General features: G+C 44.1%; 1 protein-coding gene across 20 annotated transcripts in view; it reads left to right on the top strand.

The window, feature by feature from the left end:
• Positions 1–25,374, top strand: part of PARD3 (par-3 family cell polarity regulator) — a 573,907-nt gene that overhangs the window by 66,083 nt on the left and 482,450 nt on the right. For 6 of the 20 annotated variants that reach the window (XM_005687901.3, XM_018057054.1, XM_018057049.1 and 3 more), the window contains exon 1: positions 14,151–14,451. The exons of 11 other annotated variants lie outside the window; for them this stretch is intronic. In XM_005687901.3, coding sequence (XP_005687958.2) covers positions 14,326–14,451 — 126 coding nt within the window. In that variant the 5' untranslated portion in view covers positions 14,151–14,325. Of the gene's footprint in view, positions 1–14,147; positions 14,452–23,486; positions 23,523–25,374 lie in introns of those variants that run through there. 3 more of the 20 variants (XM_018057060.1, XM_018057064.1, XM_013968467.2) reach the window with 2 other exon arrangements.

Here is a 25,374-nt window from a genome sequence, read left to right on the forward strand (position 1 = left end):
ACATCCTGCTGCATTATGCAACTTTGTAGCTGTATGCTGCTGCTGCTGCTGCTGCTGCTGAGTCGCTTCAGTTGTGTCTGACTCTGTGCAACCCTATAGACAGCAGCCCACCAGGCTCCCCCGTCCCTGGGATTCTCCAGGCAAGAACACTGGAGTGGGTGCCATTTCCTTCTCCAATGCATGAAAGTGAAATGTGAAAGTGAAGTCACTCAGTCGTGTCTGACTCTTAGCGACCTCACGGACTGCAGCCCATCAGGTTCCTCCACCCATGGGATTTTCCAGGCAAGAGTACTGGAGTGGGGTGCCATTGCCTTCTCCGTTGTAGCTGTATAGTACAATCTAAAATGCAGGCTCATTGATTTCCACACATAGTTAATTTATCCATTAGAAAACAAAAAAAGATTTGGATTTTGGAGAGGGAGAGAGTCTTAAGAGTTGTGGTTGTGGATGAAATCACTTTATATCTGACTGCTTTTATATGTTGCTGGCTTTACTTTGCTAATATTTTGTTAAGGATTTTTGTGCCTGTGTTCGTGAGGGAGATAACATATATTTTAATGTCTTTGTCTGATTTTGGTATCAGGTTATGCTGACCTTTCAACATGAGTTGAAAAGTTTTGAATATTTACATAGAGAGTTTATGTAAAATTGACATTAATTCTCCCTTAAATATTTATGAGAGAATTCAGCAGTGAAACCGTTCGAATTTGGAGTTTTCTTTGCGGGAAAGTTTAAAATTATGAATCGTTTAACAGGGTTATTCAAATTTTCTATATCTTTTGGTATCAGTTTTGGTAATTTGTGTCTTTCAAGGAATTGGTCATTTCTTCCAAGTTGTCAAATTTATCAGCATAAAGCTGCTTGTAATGTTCTGTTATTAACTGTTTAATATCTAGGATTTGTAGTGATGTCCCTTTTGCATTCACAGATATAATCTGTGGTTTCACTTTTTCTTTGATTAGTATAGCTAGGGGTTTATTTTATTAATTTTCAAAGACCCAACCTTTGGTTTATATTCTGCATTTGTCCACTTTCTATTTTATTGGTTTCTCACTTAACTTTAGTATTTCCTTTCTGCTTACTTTGGTTTAATTTGCTTGTTTGTTTTTCAAGCTTCTTAAGCTAGAACCATAGATAATTGTTTTTAGGCCTTTTCCCTTCCTTTTTAATTGGAGAATAATTGCTTTACAATATCGTGTTGGCCTCTGCCACATATCAACATGAATCAGCCACAGGTGTGTATATATAGCCCCTCTCTCCTCAATCCCCCTCCCATCTCTCACCCCATCCCATCCCTCTAGGTTGTCACAGATCACTGGACTGAGCTCCTGTGTCACACAGCAAATTCCCACTTGCTCTCTATCTTGCCATCTACCTTTTTTTTTTCTTTTTAAAATAAGCACATAGACCTATAAATTTACCATCAAGCTTTAGCTCTAGTCCACAAATTGTGATATGTTGAATTTTTATTATTATTTGGTTCAAAATCTTTTAAATTTCCCTTAGCCTTGGGTTATTTAGAAGTATGTCCCTTAACCTTCAAATATCCAAACATTTGGAGATTTTCCAAATATCTTTATCATTGATTTATAATTTAACTCTGTGACTAGAGAGCATATGCTGTATTATTTCAGTTCTTTGAGATTTCCTGAGGCTTGTTGGATAATTCAGCCTGCGGTTGAATCTGGGTGAATGTTCCATGTGCACTTGAAGCTGTTTTCGCTTCTTATTTTGGCCAGAAAAGGAAAGACAAGTTGGACTGAGAACAAAACAACATCTTTCTCCAGGCTGAGGTGTGGGAGTGATGCAGGCAGCTCTGTTCACAATGACTTTCTTGGTGTATTTTATGTGGGAGGGGATATGGGGTCCCCTCGCCTTATGATTGACCGCAAAACTGTAATAACGAAACAGGAGGCAATTGTAGTCTATAGAAGGAAGATTGCTTAATAGGTTCCTTCCTCAAATTGCAAATTTGCTCATTCTGTGGGCAACTCAAGAAATGATAGGAATAATTCACCTTGCTGAAATTCCATTTTTTAGCAGGAGGGCTTTCATGTAATATTATACATACAACTGTCCCTCAGTATCCATGGGGGCTTAGTTCCTGGAGCTCCTTGGACACCAAGATCTGTGGATGCTCAAGTCCCTTATATAAAATGGTGTGGTATTTGTGTAACCTAAGCACATCCTCCTGTATACTTTAAATCATCTCTAGATTATTTATTAGATTACTAATACTATGCAAATATACTGAAACATGACAAATTCAAGTTTTGCTTGTAGACCTTTCTGGAAAAAATTTTTTCTCAAATATTTAGATAGTTGCTTGAATCCTTGGATGCAAAACCTGGGGGCACAGACAGCTTAATATACCTGTGCTAAGGATGATAATTTCATATAGATGGATAACTCAGACTGTTTTGTTGTGAAATAACAATTTATCCACTATGCATTTCCTATTAAAATAAATACTAAAATTTGATGCCTTGAGCCTTTTCTGTCTTAACTTAGGATTCTGTAGCTAGAGTGAGGCAGCTAGGATAAGTTCTCTGGGATAGTCAGGACAGAAATGATCATCACCTCCTCTCATGGAACTTAGATGAACAATGGACTCGGTCAGGTAAATAAAGCTACTTGGCAACACACATTTCGTTTTCTAGGGATACTGACCTAACTGAATTTCACTAATCCCTTAAGAGTGAAAGTTTAAAAAAGCATTTTGCTCATACTGAATTTTGATAATTTTATATTCATGGCAAATCACAACTGCAACCAAAGATTCTACCTCAGTGCTAATGTATTGTTCAGCTCCCGTTAGGGTGAATAAAGGGCAAAGGAGGCATTGGTGTAAAAGTCTGATTTCAACCACTTGTCAATTTATTACCTAGTTGAAAGCTTTGAAATATTAACTATATTTTTTGGAAACCTTGGTAACATTAAATTTTCATTGCCTCTTGGTGTGTTTTCCAGGCCCAGAGTCTCACTCTCAACAGTCTGGCTTTCCCACATCTGTATATGTTTGTCCAGAAGGGCATAATTTCTAAAAGATGAGCCTGAAGATTAGATCTGATACAGGCATCAGAAGTATGTCACATTTCAAAAGCCAAACCTTGGTATTTCTCTGTGCTATGAGATGCTCTGGGACTGATAACACCTATCTTGGGTTCAGGATATAGCCCTGAGAAATTGTTTTCTTGAACATTTTAAGAAACACACAAAAATTATTTATGAAATGCTCTTTAGTTCTGACTTAGATGATAAGACCTATTACAATTCTGTAATACATATTGGAAAGCTCATGGTTTTGCAAAAGTGAGGCAAGGGGGATGTTGGGAGTGTTTTTTCTAAGAAGGATCCTCCCTTCTTTTCCCATCCTTTTAAACTGAATCTCTCCCTGGGGATAGATCACAGATGAGTGCACAAGCGCCAGAGTGAGCACAGTGAGCTGTAGGGCTGCGGTCAGATTCCTTTCTGGCTCCTGTAGAGGGTTGCTCATTGCATAATGAGTGAATTTGTTGTAACTTCCTTAGTATATTTTTAATTAAGTGAAGTTTTTGTGAACATGTACTGGTCAGATTGGTGGTGATTTAGTTGCTAAGTCGTGTCCAACTCTTGTGACCCAATGGACAGTAGCCTGCCAGCCTCCTCTGTTGGGTGGAATTCTCCAGGCAAGAATACTGGAGTGGGTTGCCATTTCCTTCTCCAGTGGATCTTCCCAACCCAGGAAAAGAACCCGGGTCTCCTGCATTACAGGCAGATTCTTTACCAGCTGAGCTACTGGTCAGATTGGCTTATAGTAAACTTTCTATATTAAGTCAAGTCACACTATTTGAAGATGTTTAGCATATATTTCACATGTAGAATATTTCAAATCCTTACAAGAGATTTTTATTCAGAGTGTTATCTTTTTAAAAAAGGTAGAGTGCTTTCAGCATTTGAAGGGTTTTACATTTGAGGATAATTCGATAATTTTGTCTAATGTGAGGATTCAGAACATTGTGTTACATATGGTGGCACTAGTGGTAAAAAACCTGCCTGCCGATGCAGGAGACCGAGATGAAAGAGACACTGGGTTGACTCCTGGGCCGGGAAGATGCCCAGGAGGAGGGCGTGGAGATCCACTCCAATATTCTTGCCTGGAGAATCCCATGGACAAAGGAGCCTGGTGGGCTACAGCCCATAGGGTCACATAGAGTTGGACACGACCGAAGTGGTGTAGCACACACACACGACAAACTATTTTAAACGTTACTGGGCTTCCTAAAATGTGGAATCTTTGTTTGCTGCTTCTAGGTAGTGAGAAAAAAATAGTTAAGTATCAAAATGGTTGTGTTCTATTGGAAAACAGAAACATTTTACTCCAGCCTGTGATGAAATCAGACTGTTGGGGAGCATTTTAAAACAAGCAACAATGTGACACATTTACTGTAAACTGGGTGGTGCCTGTGCGCGTGCTAAGCCGCTCAGTGGTGTCCGACTCTTTGCAGCCCTATGGACTGTAGCCTGCCAGGCTTCTCTGTCCATGGGATTCTCCAGGCAGGAGTGCTGGAGTGGGTTGCCATTTCCTTCTCCAAAACTGGGTAGTAGCTTATTGGAAATGAATCTTTTTAAAGTGGAAAGGCACTTTTAGGTGCGGATGTTCCATTCTCTTATATTCATCTTTTAGGAGATGTTTCAGAATTGAAGGGAATTTTGCTGCTTCAGTTTCTGACTGTTGCAGTCAGTCAGTGGAAACATTTAAGATTGGGACTCGCTGGCTACTAACCTGGCTTTTTCTAATCTGTGAAGATGTTCACTAATAACAGTCATTATCGGAGCCTGTTATAAGTTTTATTTGTTGTGTTCCAATCTACAGGTTTCCCAAAGGCTATTTGTATGTATTTGAAGCACTGTATACCTTTATTAAGCATTTGACAGCCAAAATGTGGGAGCGTTTTCTAAAAACTGTGCTTTATTGATGATGAGAAATTGAGGAAGACAGAATGAAGGGCTTTTCCTCTGCTTGATCCTTGCCCATGATTTATCATACACAACACACTGCTGCTGCTCCTGCTGCTAAGTCACATCAGTCGTGTCCGACTCTGTGCAGCACCATAGACGGCAGCCCACCAGGCTCCTCCGTCCATGGGATTTTCCAGGCAAGAGTACTGGAGTGGGGTGCCACTGCTCTCTCCAACACAATACACTACTGAGCCTCAAATTGGTGAAATCTAATCAAATAGATAAAATAAATATGGTCTTTAAACTAGAATGCATGCAGGTGTCTGGTGTTAGAAGGGCCGATGTCAAATGTGCCCAGTACACAGTGGTGATGGAGGGGCATGTGGTGGTGGGGTGGGATTAATACTTCCATCATTTCCATAGGAAACTCACAGTTGTCAAAGACAGTGTTTAATAAGAGGGCCAGAAGAGCTTTATTCTGGCACAGGGAAAGGATCTGGGATGGAGCAAGATGTGACCAGAGGCAGAAAGAAAATCAAAAAGGCTTTGAGCTGCCCATAAGTCACTGATGAAGAGAAGAACTTGGTGATCTCTCTGGTGGCTGTGCTCAGACTTGTTCCAGTGAAATGAATTTTGACCTCTTTCCAAAATACCAGGTGGGAATTCTTTGAGCTTTCAGGCTTAAGCCTGGGAGGACAGGCCTGCTTGGGGTCCCATGGGACTTGCCCTGCCTGCAGGTGGAGCTGGTCTGGACAGCAGGGCATTGATGGCGTCTGCCACGGCCACCTGAGCAGTTGAGAAGACCCACCCCCCTGCCCCCCCCCCCCCCCCCCGCCGGCCCTCACAATGCACAGCTTCTCCTGAGACCTGGGGCATCAAAGCAGGAGCAAGCCCACTCCACATGCCTGATTTTCCCCTCCAGGCTGCTGGAACCCCCATCCTGCCCCCATCATTTGCTTTCTCGGTTCTTGTAGTCATGTGCTCTTGGGACTCCTGTGCCAGAGTGTTTAAGCTTGACTTCTCCCAACAAGGGACTGGCCCAGCCCACTGTGAGGGGGAATGGGTGGTCCAGTTTTTGTGGCTTACAGGAGGATATATGTTAAGGGTAGTGGGGCCCTTAGATCTTGTGCTGCTCCTCTGTGATTACAGATGGGGAAATGGCCAGAGCTTTTAATTGCCTGAGCACACACAGCTAGTTATTGGCAAAGCAGGGACTAGAGCTGGCTCCAGTCCGCAGAATCTCATGGAAAGCTGCCAGCCGTCAGGGCTCAGGGATACCGTGGCTGTAAGAGAGCCCGTTCCAGGGCTGGGGTCACAGAAGATGCTGGACAAATGGAATGTTGGCCAGTCCCCTATGTCTAAGAGAAATCAGCTTTTGTTTTAGGAAACCACCAACTTCTAAGGATAAACGTAGTTATCACTAAGAGCTTTAGGAATGTTATATTACATCTGGCTCGGAGACAGTTGGCTGTTGATGGTTAAATTTAGGCCGAAATCCACGAGGAGCTAATTGATGATCTGTACTGACCCTTAAGCTTGGATCAAATCTCAGTCTAGAGAAATTTATGCTTAGATAGTGCGTCTAGCTGTTGCAGGGCTGAGAATAGGAGAACAGGGGATTTCTTTATAAACGAGGAGTGCACTTACCCAGGACAGCAGAGTCAGTCCACACCAAGGAAATCGTATTCTGGGTTGCACAGAACCTTTTTATTCAGTTATCACCCTTATGGTGTTGGGGGAGAGTTCCCCGTGCTCATTTGTAGACCAGATGGTCTGGGTTGGGGTGTTGGGTAGCTAATTAGTAAAGCTCTGTGGGTGTTTCGGATAGTCAGGAATGAGAACTCCTGTGAACAACCTCACTCCTTTTTGAGATAGATTGCCCTAGATATTTGCGCCCCCCAAAGGGTAGGGTTTGCAATGTACAATACCCATCCACAGTTGAGGAAGGAACCTTGGCTATAATAATAGTAACTAAACTTACTGAGCAGTGACTCAATCCCATGAGCTATTTTAACTGCTTTAAAGGTTTAGACTCCTGTAATTGTTTTAACCACTATGTGTGTTGGGGACTCTCTGTTACTCTCATTTCTCTGCCTAGGAGAGTGCTGTGAAAAGAGGGTCAGGAGTCGGCTCAGTGAGGCCCAGAGCCTGGACGCTGACTCCTGGCTCTGTTGCTTGTTTGGAAGCAGCTAACCCTCCCTTCATACTGATGATCCACAGAAGCCCCTTAGCTCACGAGGCTGATTTAAAGCGTCGGCATTTCTACTGCTTGTGCACTTGCTCCACAGCATGTCTTAGACCATGGAGGCCAGAACGCTCTGTGATGTGCAAGAGTTCTGGAAACACCTGCTGCAGCGTGGGCTTATCCCGGAGTTGTTCTGCACCATGTGTGTGCGTATACATTCTTATGAATATATATATATATTCACCCTAGCATTTCCTGTGGCTTTCAGTGCTATGTTTACTGTAATTATAATTTTTATTTTTTAAATGTTTCTAAACAAATATTTATTGATTCGGCTGTACCCGGTCTTAGTTGTGGCACACGAGATCTTTTTTTAGTTACAGCATATGGGATCTAGTTCCCTGGACAGAAATCAAACCTGGGCCCCCTGCATTGGGAAGCTGGAGTCTTAGCCACTGGACCACCAGGGAAGTCCCAGTAATCAAGTTATTTAAATAGTTTATTGAGATTAGGAACAGAGAGGTTTATTACATATAATTTAATTTTTACAAGCAATTTTAGAAAAGTACTAATAAATTTAGAAACATTTTACTAACAAATATAGAAATGTATGAGCTTTTTTTTAAAAAATGTAGGGAACTGAAGGGAAATAAAGAGCTTTTTCTCTACTGTCATGAGACAGTGGATGGTCGTACAAGTCTTTCAATGTGGGCGTGATTTGGAAGGACATTTTAATTCCATGGTGAAAGCCATAGGCCACAATGCAGCTTCTGGATGCACTGCTCCGGGTTTCCCCCACCCTTAAAAAGTGTTTTACGTAGAAAAATGTTTTAAATAGTATAGGATTTATTTTGTAGCATCTTCAAATTGCCTGTTTATTTTCTCATGAACACGAATTTATTCTAATTTATTATTAAATTGCTCCCATGCTAAACATGAAGTATCAGTTAAGAATGCATTTTGCCTTGATTGGGGTGAAGAACTGTTTCCCTCCACAGAGGAAAGGAACCTCTGCTCACAGAGTGCACTCTGCTGGTGGCTTTGGGTTTTAGTAGTAGTCACAAAGCCAGCTTCCTCTAAGTGATAGAAGGAATGTGGGACTTGAGAGTCAAAGGCACTTTAGCACCCACTCCCAGCAGCAGCATCTCTCTGCCCTCGGGCCTAGAGTGTAAGGCAGCCCCCGAGGAGGGACGAAGCAGCCCCTTCCTGTTCCTGCCTCCCCATCCCAGTCCTTCTTTCCCATCCCGGTCCTGCCTCCCCATCCCGGTCTTGCATCCCCATCCCCATCCTGCCTCCCCATCCCGGTCCTGCCTCCCCATCCCCGTCCTGCCTCCCCATCCCCGTCCTGCCTCCCCATCCCCGTCCTGCCTCCCCATCCCCGTCCTGCCTCCCCATGCCCTCCTGCCTCCCCATGCCCGTCCTGCCTCCCCATCCCCGTCCTGCCTCCCCATCCCCGTCCTGCCTCCCCATCCCGGTCCTGCCTCCCCATCCCCGTCCTGCCTCTCCATCCCCGTCCTGCCTCCCCATCCCGGTCCTGCCTCCCCATCCTGGTCCTGCCTCCCCATCCCCGTCCTGCCTCCCCATCCCGGTCCTGCCTCCCCATCCCCGTCCTGCCTCCCCATCCCGGTCCTGCCTCCCCATCCACGTCCTGCCTCCCCATCCCTGTCCTGCCTCCCCATCCGCCTCCTGCCTCCCCATCCCTGTCCTGCCTCCCCATCCGCGTCCTGCCTCCCCATCCCCGTCCTGCCTCCCTGTGGAGTTGCCAAGCCCAGGACAGCGGGCGCTTTCAGTGCCTCTGCTGCATCACTGTGGTCAATACTTGAGTGTATTTTAAAACACAGTGTACCAGGATAATGCAAAATTTATGAGGTAATTGGGTTTTCCCCGCCACCTCCAAAGCATCGAACTAGCGAAAGTGAGAAGTTTCAAAGTTTTCGTGACATAATAAAGCCAAAATTAATTACTCTGATCTGATTGCTACTTAGTACATTTTGTTTTTCAAGAGATTGGTAGAATTACACAGTGATCTGAGCTGAAAGCAGCTGAAAGACGATCTCTGACAGAGAAGATCTGGGGAGCTGGTAAGGCACTGTGTTTGCTTAAGGGGGAAAAACTCCAGAAAGTCATAAGAGGCATGATGACTTTGCTGCTGCTGCTGTGTGTGTGTTTCAGCTGTCACTGACTACTTTTCCTCTTATGGTTTTATTGAGAACATGTGAATCGAGGGCAGCCTCTGCCCTTCAAGTCAATATATGTATCTGGCAAACAAGACCAGTGAACTAAGAACACCCTGCTCTTGGCTGTGCTTTGTAAAGACGATTCTATTTTGGAAGGGGGTTTTAAACAAGCTCTGCGATATGCCAGATGCAGAAGCAAACAACTTGAAATTAAAAGTTTTTGAGAGGGAGGCCTTGAGCACGTGTCCTGACATGCGGAGGAAATGTGAGTGGCCCTGCCCACACTGGAGATGGAGCAGCCAGGTCTTTCCCTCTGCCCCTGTCAGTCAAGATGTCTCCATGGATGCTTCTTGTGATTGTGGTTGGCAGGGCTCCCTTGCACTGAACCAATTTATTCTTAAAACATGCAGTTGATAAACTATAACTTGTTTTTTCTGTAGGTGACTTTCTGTGGAAGTGCACGGGTGAAAGGAAGGGTGGCGGTGGGTGAAATCTTACTTATTACTATTTAGAAAATAACAAAGCCAGTGGTTTTCTAGTGTCACAGCTTATATGATCGCAATTTAGTATATGCTTCATTAAAGGTATTGGTATAACCCCAGTACACATTTCTTTTTTCATCTAACGCAGATTGGAAGTAGTATTTAATGCTTTGTTTGTATCTTCCATCAGTTACTGAATCCACCTACTTGTTAGATCTCTCATATTCTTCTTCAGTTTTGTCCCGATGGTGAAAGCGTGGCTTCTCACAGCTCCAGGAGATGATGCTCCGGCAGCCTCTGTGGCTTGAGCAGTGGAACCTCAGTGCCTTGCTGTCCTGTTGACCTTGTGGGGATTGAGTTCCCTGGTCACTTGCTCATCCCTTGTGCACACTGGACACTCTCAGGGAGGTGGACCCCCCCTCCCACCACCTCTCAGCCCCAATCCTGCCCCGCCTCATCCAACTCAGCATGCTCACCCTGTCTTTGGAGAAAAGGGGTCAGTTCTTCCGTGTCCTCCTGCTTGCTGTCTTGCTAAACCCAGGTGCCAGTCAAACATCCCTGCAGCATTAGCCTCCATCACTTTCCTTCTTTTCATATGGTTTAATTTACACTGTATTCTTTCCACAGTTGTTTGACTGTTTTCAAAAACAGCATGGATAGAAAGAAACCTAATTTGAAGGTTAGAATTCTGTTATTTTTAGAATGCAGCCTCCTCAGCCCTGGAATTGATTTCATTTGGTTGTCACTGGTCTTTGTGAAGAGTGAACCTTGCTTAGGATTTACATGTAACCTAGTCAAGTTTGCTTCAGTGTTGTATTACTTTGCATAAGCTTTGTCAAGGGGGCGTGAATATTTGCTGTAGATTCAGAGTTAATGCATCGCCCTTCTCAAGGTACTTCCATTGCCCTTCTGCTGTGATGGGGTTCAAAACTGTGTCAAGTGCCCTGAAATCAGTCTGAAAAGTTCTTTCTTAGTTCATAACATTGTGACTTCTCATTAAATGACAGTGACAGTCCTTAAAGGCATATTATCTTATTTAAATTATGATGGATTTTGCTTTCCTAAATAAGTGGGCGCAATTTTAGGACTCTAGTGGCATTTATATGTGTATATATAGGTATTATTTTAGGTGCGTTGAGAAGAATTCTTGACAAGGTACAAAATGGCATCAATTCCAAGGTACTTTTTTTTTTTTTTCCCCAAAAAAGTAAGGGGAAAACAAGAAAAAGGAGTGTCAGTAGTCTACGCTTGATTAATATTTACCTGTGGGAGCAATGGTTTCCCATATATCTTACACCATAAACTGAAATTTTGGTGCCAGTACCCTGGTGTGTGGTTCTATCCAGAATGGAGACAGGTTTTTGCAGGGATGTCGTGACTGTGAGATGGGCCCCAGAGACGCTTTGTGTCAAAACAAACACTCACCTGGTCCAAATGGAGTTTGCCTCTTGTTTGTTGATGGGAGATTTTTAGTTAAGAATGGGCTCTGGTGTTCAGATGCTTGGGTATGTTGATGTTATGCGGCTTCAGTCTCCTGTGTGCTGGTCCAGGCTCTGCTGTGATGTGAACAGAGCCCTGTCTTGGTGTTGGGAGGTGGTCAGAGGGCTGGGCTGGACACGCCTGAGGCCGCCGGTATGTGGGGCTGGTGACTGAAAGGTGGGGGTGCTTCTCTGGCTCACACAGCACATGTCAGACGGGTTTTCTGTTTTCCTTGTGGAGTTTTGTTGACCTGCTTTTCACTTTAGTCTGTTGATAAACAGGAAGTGCTGTTGCAGGGCTGAGAGGGGGTGTCTGAAGGACTTTTACTGTTAAGCCCATATAGGATTTCATTTTAAAAAGAGGAGAGGTGAGGGGTTGGAGAATGTAACCCAAGATAATCCCACAATCCTTAGTTTTGGGATTTTAACCAGTGTGATTTGGGGTCTTTCAAAATGCTTGTTGGATCTCGAACTGTGGGTTCACACCTGCAGCTTCTGTGGGTGACAGCTTGCTTAAATAGTTGTTTAGAGCAAACACGAAGCTGGAGATGATGTTTGGGTTGGGGGTTTGAGTGTCAGTGATTCCCACTCAGGTTTAGAGAGCCTCTTCTGCAGCCTGGCCCCCAGATTTCCTGTGTGTGCGCCTCAGCTCCCCACATCCCGGTCCTGTGAAGAGAGGAGTCGGGTACAAGACAGGTGCTGAGGGGGTGTGTGTGTGTGATGTCTGGGCTTTACTCCCCACTGTCCAAACATGCCATGTACATCTTGGCCTCCTCACCTTTGTCTGAAGATGTCCCCCACTTGAGGGGGCATAATTCCTTTGTGAAGTGTTCTTTGTCTCTATTTGTTTTTGTAATTCCTGTACCACTTGATTGGCATTTAATTTTGATACCTAGGAATTGTTAGTGAACTTTCCACACACCTGTGGTTTGCCTCCCAAAGTTGATTTGAAGTCTTGGAGGGCCCGGGCCTCCATAGACCTGGCTGGACCCCTTTATCCTAAAACTCAAGCTGAACTTTGAGACTGAGTGTTAAGGTTTTCATTGGCTGGTGGCGTGTCAGATGCCAGCCTGTCAGCTGCAGCAGTTAAACTGGGTAATGAGAGCACAGTGTTTTCAGTCATTAGGAGCCACTGAACGGATGTTCTTCCCTATCCTCGACTGTTCCTGCTGGCAGGAGTCTTTAACTTGGATGGGCCCGTGGCCTTGCTTCCTGCTTCCTAGTCTGGATGGTGCAGAGCGTGGTCCTGCTGCCATCAGGAGGCTCCCTGTGTTTGGAAAGGTGGATGGATCGACAGCTCAGAACTCTGCTGCTGCCAAGACATATGTCTGTAAACACGTGCTCAGCAGAGGATGTTGTAGTTAGGGGGAGGTTAGGTAGTTTTAATTTTGTATGATGAGTTGCTTTCAAGATCAGATTATGGTGGTTGTGAAAATGCTTATCTTCCCTCCACTTTGAAAAGGAGAGCTATTTGGAGTGTGTTCAATTTTTGTGTCTGCTTGAGCAATGTGTGACCCTCAGTGACAACTTAGCTCCTTCATTGCTACACACATGGCCTCGAGTGTCTGCAGGCGGGAAATGACTGCATCGCTGGGCCACTGAGTCCGTGGGGTCTTTTTTCTCACTGCCTTCTCGTTGTTGCTCTTGGTAGACGGGCTACATGCCTGCGTCAGTAAAGCTCTGCCTTTGTGCCCAGTCCACTGGATCTGTGCATCTTCAGTGCTTCACAAACCAGCTGTGCTTCTGTTTTGCTGTCTACCCACCCTGCCTGATAAGTTCAAGTCTTACTGTTGTTTGAGGTAGTCCATTTCATGCTTTAATTACTAGTTGTATAATTAGGTTTTGCCTGAGTTCCCAAACAGCTAATTTGTTTCTTTGCATCCATGCAGGATTTTTATCGGAGGCTTTAGGTATGATGCAGAATATGTTGGGTCTGTGCCTGCGATATTTCCTGTTTTAGTGCTTCGATTGCACAGCTTAGCATTTTGTTTTGTTTCTTTGGGAACACTGTGCACTATAATTTCTTAGAAGTAATACATTGAAGGCACAGTTAACTAAATTTCAAATGCCTCATAAAGGAAAACTTTACAAGGACAGCAAACTAACTGTGTATCTAAGGGATTAAGAAACGATATGGCGTTAACCTCTATCATCTGCTCACATATTTCATAAGGTATCTTGAAGCCCTTTCTTTCAAATTCCCCCATTTCAAATCAATTTGAAATTGACCAGATAAAGCCAGATAAGTTTGTGAGTCACACTAGGAATTTTCAAGGAAAAATTTTAAGTGCGAACACACTTGGAAACCGATGAGTTAGCAAAGGAATACAAATTGACCTTTGGTATTGGGTCACCAGTAACACCGATGAGTTTTGGGGTGTGGGGCTGTGTTTAAGCGACTTGGGACTAGGGACCATTTGCTGCTGTAACCCTGTGCCTGTTCAGTGCCTGCCATCGGGTAGATGCTCCTTGAGTGTGTGAATCAGGTCCTGAGGCTTGATTAGGGTGATACTGTAAACATGCACATCTTCCAGACACTGTTGTGAGTGCCGTGGAGAGACAGGGCAGGAGACAAAATGAGACTGGAAGCTGCTGCTGTGCAGGGTAGATGTTAGCAGGCACTGACATTTGGGTGAGCTTTCCCCGGTGTTTCCAGGAGGGGCCCAGCGAGCTATAGCAAGTCCGAGTGACAAGGAGACCCCGTGCATTCACTGGCCCGGGTCTCGGTGTTCGTGGTGACTGTGTGCTTTGTCGGTCTGTCGCTCTCTTCTCTGCTGAAAATCATCCTAAAAGCTGATGCAGGTTCCTCGCCTGCACGTATGTCCAAGGTAATGAGACTCGGAGAGGACTCTGGTCTCTGGCACATCTTTTGAAGATACCATCATAGCTCCCGCCCTGGACCCATGCTGGGAGTGTCCTGGGAGGAGGAGGGTGCTCCACCTCTGGCATCAGCGGTCCCAGGAAACACTGGGACAGGCCTTTCCACCTCCCGAGTGCCTGCAGTTGGAACCGCGTTCTGAGCACCAGCATCTGCTGTCCCCCACCTTGAGGCCACCCCTGTGATGTGGTGGTGCTGTGGCCTTCCTCGCCGGACCCTGCACAGCGGGGGCTATGCTGAGTTTGAGTGTAGGGGCCACAGAGTGCGGCCGGATGGCTGTGTGCCCAGGCTTCTAAAAAGGAGACCCCAGGTAGGTGCAAGTTATCTATCAAAACCCACCGTTTCCTCACAGTCTCCTCTGTTAGTTCACGAGTCATTCTTCTGATTCAGTCCAGTTGGGTACTGCCAGATGTAAGGAATTAATTGTGGATTTTTAAGCAACTTGAGATAACATCTTTAAAGAAAAACTGGGAGGTGGTTTTTGGATTAAGTCATAGGATGGGGGAGTCGAGAGCTGCTTTGGGGTCAAATTTGGTTGGTTTGTTTTAGAATTCTGCACTATTAGAGTTTATCATGTTTCAGGGAGGCTTTCTTTCTGTCGGAGAAATTCCTTTTTGTCTGAGTCAGCCTCTCTTGTTGGCTGGTTGGAGAGTAAATAGGAGAGGGGAGGTTTTTCTTTTGTGAAGCTGGGTGAGAACCTTGAGGATCTCTTAGGTTGGTTATTTCTTTATAAACAGTAGAAAAACACTCAGCATCTTAGTTCACTTTAGAAGATCTCAGTTGTTGCCTGATGTGTACAGGTGCTGTGGGCTGCTGGTGCCCCAGGATGGGTCTCTGCCCTGAGGGGTCTGAGGCTTGGTTTTAATGGTTGTATGTGTGTGCTAAGTTGCTTCAGTTGTGTCCGACTCTTTGCAACCTTATGGGCTGTAGCCTAACAGGCTCCTTTGTCCATAGAATTCTCCAGGCAAGAATACTGGAGTGGGTTGCCCTGTCCTCCAGGGGATCTTCCCGACCCAGGGGTCTCTTATGTCTCTTGCATTGGCAGGCAGATTCTTTACCACTAGCGCCACCTGGGAAGCCCTTTAATGGTTATGGGTTTTTTGCTTTTTTCCCTGCAGCTTGGAATCCAGCACTTCCAGGTGCCGACATGCTTCTTAAATCTATATGTCTTTATAGGTAACACTGGGGGTAAAACATTACTTCCTTAAACTGAAGATAGTCTAGTCTATATACGTGTAGACTTGGGTTATATATTTTTCATTATTGTTATTTTTTCCCATTCTAAGTGAAAAAGAATGAAAGAAAGAAAAGAAAAGACTCTATCCTGATCAGATTTTCCCTTCCTCGTGTGTCCTCCTGACGAATCCGTCTGATCCTCGTGCAAGAAGCAGTGTGTCCAAAAGAGCAGAGCAGTCACTGAGGAGTCAGAGTGACATCTGAGCTGAAATGCCCTTTCTCTTCCATGATCTCAGACAGGTTGGGTTTCCTGCTCCCCTGGCCTCACACCTGCACATGGAGCCGGAAGCATTTACCTCGAATGAATGTCCTGAAAACCATTGCTGTGCCTGAGTGGCCCCATGGCTGGCCCCTCGTGGAGTCGGGAGGGTTAGGGAGGCCCAGGGAGGCCTGGTGCAGGCGCCCACCTTCAGCTCTCTGGTGGTCCCCTGGCCTGGAAGGAGAGGCTTGGAGTTGGGGAGGACACTCCTGTAGGTCCATGTTGTTTTTCGGGTCTCAGCCTCATTTACTGTCTCACGCCCTTTCCCGGTGCCTCTGGCCCATCAGGTGACAGTACTGCCCACTGTATACCCTGGGCATCCTGACCCTCCCTGGGACGTAATCGGGGAGAACGTGGCTGGCCTCAGTAAGCTGTTGTCTGGCTCTCCTTTTCCTAAGTTGTAAGCAGGTGTGACCAGCATAAACTCAACTTCTGCTTGGTCCTCCAGGCCAGCGGTGCTGGGGATGCAGCTGTGCGCGTGAGCATGAAGGTGTTTCTGCAGGAAATTGGGTTCCTTTACATTGGGAGGATAGAGTACCTGGAAGGCTTCTTTCCCCACAGCTCAGGCCATCTGGAGTGTCAGCCAGGACAGTCACACTGAGGTTCTTGAGCGAGCTCTGAAGTCAGAGGATACAGGATGAAGGGAGCGTTGATCCCAACAGGCGCCCGTGTCCATGGGGTTTCTTTTGGTGGTTAGGGGAGCATAAGCCTCTTTGTGGATTCTAGTTTTCCGAGAAAGTCTTGTTGAAATTTCTTTTTTGTCAAATTGGGTTATTTATTATACGTCTTTTATACATTATTTGTGCAACAGCATGGTGTTTTGTTCATTGTTTTGTGCTAAAGAGCAGAAGATGATCCCTGCATTTGGGGAACTTATCTAGAGATAAAAAGTATCTCCATGCGTGTGCAAGGAAACAGGCTATTATGTGACACCTCTGTGGTCTGGATGAACACCTTGGGGTTGGAGGGCATTTCACAGGGGAGGTGGTTGTGATCTCCGTTGGGAGAGGGAAGGACAGCCTGGGTCACTGGAGCCGTGGGGTGACTGTTCTCAACTGTGTGGAGGGGAAGGGACCAGTGTTTACTGAGCACCTGCTCTGTCTCGGGCTTTGCTCTGGGTGCCTAGGGTAGGATCCACAGAGAGTCTGGAAAAGCAGGCTTGGAGAGTGTTGAGTGCTTGGCCGAGGACGTTGGGTTTTAGTGTTTAGGATGTAGTGAGTCACTGGAAGTGACTCATCACAGGGCAGGGACATGGTGAAATAGGTGTTTTGTGAAGATGAATGCAGTCTCAGGATGTAGAGAGGATTAAGAGAGGAGTCTGGAAGCAGTGAGATGAGTTAGAAGGTGATTCCATTATTGAGAACAAGAGAAGAAGGAAGGGGAAAGGAAGGGATGTATTCACTTGTTACTTAAGGTGATAAAATTATAAAATTATACATATATGTTTCTTATGGAAAATCAGAAGGGTGGCCAATTGAGTTTAGCAGTTCTTTCCCATTGTCTATGGCTGCAGATTCTACTTCAGACTAAAGATGAGATGCTACCTTTCATGGTGTTCTGTGCACAGCATTTAAATTGCTGTGCAGTGTTTCATGGATTATATGTCCTCAATTTCTAATTGTTGGGTATGTAGCTGGTTTCCTATTTTGTAGTACTGTTTATTAAAACATCTGATTTTCTATATACATCTTGACCATGTAGACAAACATTTTAAATTCCTGGGTCACATACTGATCACTTCCAGGAAATTTTCCGTTAATTAATTCTGTCATGATAAGACAGATTCTTCAATTGTCCCAGCTTTTTTTTTTTTTTAAATAAAATTTCTCTCCAGACACAGGGTCCACTTCAGTATCATACGTTGCACCTAGATACTAGATAATGTGCATTTCAAAAAAAGAGAAATCAGTGCAGTTGTGTTATTAAGGTCTCAACTTCTGGACTTGTCTGGTTGTTTCCTTGTGGTGTCATTTGACTTGATTTTCTGTCCCCTGTATTTCCTGTGGGGAGGTGAGTTTTATGGCTTGATTAGGTTAAGTCAGAGGAGGATGGTACTGCCAGTAGGAATGAAGACAAAATGTTGATTTTATGGGCAAGATAAGGGATAAAAGCTTCATAAATTAGAATTAAAATAGGACTTGATAAAAATATTGTGTAGTTATCAGTTATTCCCAAATGAATATCCTTTTATTCATCGCATTAAAATTTCCTGGCAAGTAATCAAAACAAGCTCCCTGGGGAACTCAGACAGCTCCCAAAGTCACGTGCAGTGAGAGAGGTTAATGATTGCATGTCGGGAGAGCTTTGAGGTGAAATGGCTCTGAGAAAGAGTTTGTTTCCGACACTGACTGTGAATACATATATAACCATCTATGTGATTGTGAAATATCTATGTATGTATTCATGGTGATGTTTTGTAAGATGTAGTAACAAGTATCTGTTTCATTTAAGAAATGTTCCTGGGACTTCCCTGGCGGCCCAGTGGTTAGGACGCTGTGCTTCCACTGCAGGGGGCACGGGGACTCAGATCCTGCATGCCACATGGCATGGGAAAGAAAAGAAGTGTTCATGGGGGCATTAGCCCATGAGTTTATGAGCTAAAACATAGTACTAATAGTACCTAGAAGAAATACAAAGCATTTCAGCCTTGAGAAGTTCTGATTCAGTAGAGCTGAGGTTTGGAACTTCTGACTAGTAGTCAAGGGGTGCTGATCTGGGATGGAATCCTACTTACAGAACCACTGCTTCAGCTAGGATGAGGTTCAAACTGTAATACAATACTTAGGTGAGTGGGTTTTCAAACTTGATTTTTTTAAACAATCAAAACTTTTTTATTAAAATAAATATTTTATGGACCTACTCACTGTGCAAAACATTAAAAAGTGATGCTATTGGGAAGAGATTGGGAGGAGGGGCTGTAGGAAGACAAACAGCTGTGATGCTGCTGTTGGAAACCACCCGTATGGGTCTTAGAAAGGGCTAGGAATCATCGGCAGACCTGGGGCCGTCTTGGCTGACAGCATTTATTAGTTGTGACTTCTTGGCAGCAGTTTATGCTCTCTGAGTCTTAAATTTTCTCATCTGAAAATAGGGCTGATAAACCCTCCCATCACGTTAGATAGTGCGCGTGAATGTAATGCAAATCTAACTCAGGGTTACCACATTCTCATTCTTGCCTTGGCTCTGTCCCAAGCCAACCCTGTGATCTCTGTTAGATGATTTCTATGGAGAGGAGCAGGAATTGGGGAGCATCTGTGGCTCGGGTGATATCTTTGCTGTTGTGAAAGTAATGTCACAGGCACAGACGTCGATCATGGGCTGATCTCCCATACTACTGGGCTAATGTGTGACTGTAGAGTGATCATGTGCTGATTCTAATAAAGCAGAATGCCAGACAGTTATTTCCTTGGGGTTGGAATTCACCTTTGGTTTCAGGCTGCCTTCTTTTTTGATCGACATGTTAAATGCAGCCATCCACCCTTCAAGGGAGGCAGCAGGTTTGTGGTTTGCTCTGTTGTGTTGTGGTGGTGAGGTGGTGTCATGAGTGTTGGGTGTGGTTTGGGGTGGAAAAGGGGGGCAGCAGAGATTGATCAATTGGTCTATAGATTTCAATTGAAAATATTTTTTAAGATCCCAGAAAATTCCCAAAGCATAACTTGAATTTGCCATCCACACAGATGACTCTTTACACAGTTCTTACATTGTTTTAGGTAGTATACATCATCTAAAGTACACAGGAGGAGGTGGTAGGTCATATACAAATACTACATCATTTTGTACCAGGGATTGAGCATCTGGCTTTTGATGTCCCCATAAGTCTTGGAACCCCATACTGAGGGGGGACTATATCATGTCTATCTTGAACTACCAATGTTCATTTAAAAAAAAAAAAAGAACTTTACAGCATACTTAAAGTTTCTTGCTTTTGGTTTAAGTAGATTGGAAAGATACTTACCACGATAATCTAGCATGAGGCATCAATCCTACTGACTTTATATTGCTCTTCTACTGACTTTAAAGAGAATATGCTTTCTATTTGTGATGTCATTACCAGTGACTTCATTTGTCTCTGCATTATAACTTTCCTTGGCTCACAGGATGGACAAATGCTAACCATGAAGCCCTGTGCCACCATGCCCATTATTTTATTTTCCAACAATTTCTTGTCTTTTGGTTTCTGGACACTATAGTTGTGCAGAGTCAAGTGGTTCTACCAGGATTCTCATGAAAAAGAGCAGCATCTCCTGGAGAGTTTGTCTTTTCCAACTTTGTGCCTGGTCCATGCCACATTCTCCTCCATATTTCTGTGTGAACAGTTATGTTACTTCTTCTTTTTGTCTGTCTTTTGACTCAGTGTGGAAGATTGAACCCTGTTTCACTGCCCTGTGTGTGCTTTGCCTCCCTCTCTTGCAACCGCTTCTTGGATTTCTGTCTCTTTCTCTCTCTCTCTCTCTCTCACACACACACACAAATGTGATGTTTGATGTCACATTATTTTCTTTTAAAACTGCTCAGAGCTAAAGCATGTAAGATACCTTTTTTGCTTATTCTTGGACAACTTGTATGTTTTCTCTGGAATGAACAATTCACCCCCCCCCCCCACCCTCCTTTGGTTGGTCTTCTGTGAACTTGCAGCTAATTCCATCCCCGCTTGGCCAGCTGTTAAGTAGCGTCTCATTGTGTTGAGGTGCATGGGGTCCTCTCCCGGCCTCGTCTGACGACAGCTCCCACCATGACCTGCCCTTCCCACCCCTGGTAGGCATCCTGTGGGTCCTCTCACGGGTCTGTCCCGGCTTCACGCGCCATGGTGTCCTCATTCGTGGTTAGGTCTCTGTCGGCACACATCTTCTAGCACCCATCTGAGAAAGAGAGGGGAACTTTTTGGCGACACTTCATTTCTGAAAGTGTTGTATTCTACTGGAGCTCATGCTTTACTGATAGTTGGTCGGTGAGGTCCAGAATTCTATGTTGTAGAACATTTCTCTTAGGAGTTTTGAAGTCAGTGTGCTGTTATCATATAGATTTTGGTGTTGCTCTTAAAAAGGTCCAACCCGTTCTGATTTCTGATTCCTTTTCCCTTTGTTGGTGACTTGTATTTTACTTTCTGGAAGTTCCTTCCTTTCTTCATTCCATCCCACCCTCTTCTGGGATCTGATTCTCTTAAAACCTCATCACCAACCTTTCTCAAATGTTCTCACTGAACGTAATCTTTTTCTCTTCAGAACTCACAAAGCATTTTTTTAACTTACTTATTTTTAAGTGGAGGAAAATTGCTTCCCAGTATTGTGAAGCCTCTGCCATATATCAACATGAGTCACCCGTAGGTGTACATGTTTCCTTTCCTTCTTTAACCCTCACGAATCATTTTTGTGTTTCATTTTCTTATGACCCATGGTCTGTCTGTTTTTAACTATTTGTGTTTTTTTTTTCTTATCTGATAAATTTTTATTTTTCACAATAGGTCTTGATTGTTAGTGCTTATACTCAGTTTTTTTTGGATCACTGTGAATTTTCTAGTTACACAAGTCTATTCTCCTTTGAAGATTTGACAGGGTCTAGACCATTACTATACACCGTGATTGAGGCAAGAGTAGGGTACCATTTCTATTTGCAGATGCTTTTCTTGAAACTCACTTGGGCATAAAATATGTACCACTTGTGCGTCACCACTTGAAAAAGCTCATTACCTTGTTGTATGGTGTGGTGTCTTAAGAGTCCCTTGGACTTCAAGGAGATCCAACTAGTCTATCCTAAAGGAAAAATCAGTCCTGAATATTCATTGGAAGGACTGATGCTGAAGCTGAAACTCCAATACTTTGGCCACCCGATACAAAGAACTGGCTCATTGGACAAGACCCTGATGCTGGGAAAGATTGAAGGCAGGAAGAAAGGGGGACGACAGAGGATAAGAAGATTGGGTGGCATCACCGACTTGATGGACATGGGTTTGGGTGGGCTCTGGGAGTTGGTGATGGACAGGGAGGCCTGGCGTGCTGCAGTCCATGGGGTTGCAAAGAGTTGGACACGACTGAGCAACTGAACTGAACTGAACTGAACAGTGTGGTGATGCTTTGTGGAGTGGTGAGAGATTTCTTGAAGTCTGGGTAGGAATCTTTCTTTCATTATGACTTTCCCTCCTCTGTCTCTCTTCCTGTGTCCTGGGATAGAGTGTGCATCAGAATTCTTTGCAGTTTGCATCTTATCAAATCTCTGCTTTCTTTTTACCTGATCACAGAACTATCCCCTCCATCTTTCCCCAGTCGTCTTGGGTGAGAAGCAGTGATTCCGTGTGTGGGTTTGTCTCCTGGTTTCTTCTCTGGGCTCCGATCCATCTTGGGGAGTGTTGCCTGGCGGGGACATTTGCTTCTTGGTAGTCCTCTATCCAGCCACTTGTTGAGAACCTTGTCTCTCATTTCTGGATTTTTGTTCATCATAATGTAACCTTATTGCTACTGTTCAGATCTTTGGTTGTTTATATGCACATACTGTAAATGAAACCTTTTTAAAAAATTGAGTATGTGTAGCGTTTGTTTTTTTATCTGATTACAAGTCTACTGATTGTGGAATTAATGTTTTCGGCATTTTTAAAAGTGGCTTATCACTGCTTTCTGTTCAGTTGTATGTATAAGTTTCTATAGCCAGGACAGCAACAGCAATGATTTCTGTTATTAATTATTTCAAACTTCTTAGTGAAAACTACCGTGAAGTGGAATCAACGAGTATGTGCCAACTTGTTTAGAAAACAAGTTTTTCTCCTGGGTACTTGACCGTTCCTTGAAAATACTGCCAGTCCTCTGGGTATTTAGAGAGAATTGTGTGGACGAAGGCTGTCAGTTAACACCTCCTGAGAGACAACTCTTCCAAGGAGATGTATTTCTCAGCGGCAAAAAGCATCCTGGTTTTATACTCTTGTGGGAGGACTTTTTTTTCAGTGTCCTTTGCTCTGTTGGGATTACTGATGATTCCCACTTTGTGTCTTCTCTCTCAGCAGTTGTTTCCATTCAGCACATGGTTCAGCGTGACATTAATAAGTACCAGCCTGATGAAAGCCTTGACATGGTGTTGTCGTGGCTACTTGGCATAGCTGACCGCTGAATCAGGACTTCTCTGAAGTCAGGAATCAACAACTGAATCTCAGAAATGGACACACCCTGGTCAGGCAGTTGAAGGATGATAAGCCAAGTCTGGAGAATATTTCAAGGAGGAGGGAGTGACCAGCAGTGTCAGATTCTGTTGATAGACCAAGGAAGATGGGTCTTGAGAACTCACTAGCAGCATGGAGGCTGTTGGTGACCTCGATGGACAGTTTGGCACTTGTGGTGGGGAGGAAGCCTGACTGGCAGGGGGCTATAGGAGAAGAAGAATCTGAGATGGCAGACCCTTAAAATACTTTGCTGTCAAGGGGATCAAAGTGTGGTAGCTCAAGGACAAAAGTAGGGTCCACAGAAGATTTCATACAATTATTTTAGCATCTGCAAAAATACAGTATAAATAACTTTTGAAGACTCTGAGTTGACAGCTGAGTGCTATTTTCCATGCTGTTAATGGTTTTAAAAAATTAATTTTATTGAAGTATAGTTGATTTACACTGTTGTGTTAATTTCTACTGTACGACTGATTCAGTCATATACATATATACATTCTTTTTAAAAAATGTTCTTTTCCATTATGGTTTATCACAGGTACATTGTGCTATATAAGGGGACCTTGTTGTTTATCCATCCGATATGTGCTAGTTTGCATCATACTGTTAACGGTTTTTAGGAACTGTAACAGTAAGGCTAGAGATAGACTTTTAACCTTTCTTGGGATGTTTCAGTCAGGAGAAGCTCTTGGGGAAGAGGATGGCTGAGGAGTCTTGAGGGATGGAAATGGTCAGCCTGCAGGTAAGTGGGGCTCCAAACATTGGGCACAGTGGGGAGGGGTGCATTTATACAGGACACAGTGCAGGCTGCTAGAGAGGAAATGGTGCAAAGGAGGCCGGACTGTGGTAGGTTCCCCTGTATCAGTTTAAGAGATTGGGACGTCTTTAGGAGGGAATTTATTTCCAGGGAGTACCTCCAAATGTTATAGACAGGCAGTAGATTATGATCTCATGTGGAAAGAGTGAGGAGGGTCAAGAGGCTTTAAGAACGTGTTTTATAAGTTACGTTTTAGGGGTCAGTTTGCATCTGTGTTGGGGCAGGAAATGGCAACCCACTCCAGTATTCTTGCCTGGGAAATTCCATGGACAGAGGAGCCTGGCGGGCTCCATGGGGTTGCAAGCAATCGGACACAACTGAGCATGCACACATTGCCTTTTGTGTGCATAAAAGTGTTTCAGAAATGAAAGCGGATATTTAAGCTGGTTAGGTCATCCTGCTCGGGGGAAGCAGAGGACAGGGTGGATCAGTGATAAATGGCTGGATATGATGGTAAAGGACTACCTTCTCTTTATTCACCCCCCGGGTTATTCATTCTTCCCCATTTCTCTTGCAGAGTGAATGCCACTTGGGAAGGAAGAGTAGAAGTACAGTTTGTTTCAGGACTTTGTTCTTTAACAGCTGAACAAATCTAGAAATGAAAAATTCTGGAGCCTGGCTGGACTAACAGCAGCGGGTTTCCTAAGAACTCTCTAGGTGACGTGATTAATATAACCAGGGAATTAGCCGAGTAAGGCCTGTGTATGAAGGGGATGCCAAGAGAGGGGTGTGTGTGTGTGTGTGTGTGTGTGTGTGTGTGTGCGTGTGTCTGTCTGTCTGCGCGCGCGCGAGCGTGCGTGTGTATTCTAGAAGCTCACTGTCTGTGTTCTGGATAAACAGTTGATTTCAGTACTGAATCTCTTTCTCTTTTTAAATGTTTTGGCCGTGTGGCATCTTAGTTCCCCGGCTGAAAGGGCTGAGTCTTAACCTCTGCACCTCCAGGGAATTCCCTGAATTGCCTTTTAAAGAAGTCCAGATAAATGAAGGTGCATGCAGAGCAACTGTGGAGTGTTGGCGTAGTGGTTTCTATGGTCGTGTTTAATAACTTTGAGAACTGGAATCTGAATGGTTTTCTGTGCTGGTTGAAAAGTGACAGGGATTGATAATACATGTTCCATTGTAATGATTGCCTAGGGCTTTGGAGTCCTTGGCTTCGCCCTTGGAAGGTCTGAGTCAGTAGATATGGGGTAGGGTCCATAGTCTGTGTTTTTATTAATAACTGTCATTAATCTTGTGCCTCCTCCACCCCAGCCTTTCCTCTCAGAAAGAGCTGTACCTGACATCACTGTTTAAGTTGGTAAAATAGAGTGTTAATGTGAATTGAACTTTTTATTAGTAATTCTGTGCTATGGATGATTCAGTAGCTAATGGCAAAGGTTATAGTTTAGTGTATTTTCATTTTTGAATATACAAATGAGAATGATTGTAGAAGTTGAAGAACAGCTATGTTTTTTCCTCCCTTTTCCATTTTAGAACTTGGCTTGATGTTATATTCTGTGGTATATATGTTGTGTGTGTATGTGTGTGTGCATGTGTATATGTGTACATGCATAAGTGTGCACACAAACCCAGGCAGCAGTGTGTAACACTTAAAGTGAAGTCCTTTGTCTTCCTTCTTCCCCAGCCCCACCCCTCAGGGATAAGTATTAAAATGTTGGTGTGTATATCTGGGTACATTTTTCTGTGCACACATACGAGTGTATGTAATTTTGTCTTTATAAAACAGACTCAAGCATGCATGCTGTTCTGAGCTTGCTTTGTTCACTTGTGGTCTTAA

Source organism: Capra hircus, chromosome 13, assembly GCF_001704415.2.
Source record: "Capra hircus breed San Clemente chromosome 13, ASM170441v1, whole genome shotgun sequence".
Lineage (NCBI taxonomy): Eukaryota > Metazoa > Chordata > Mammalia > Artiodactyla > Bovidae > Capra > Capra hircus.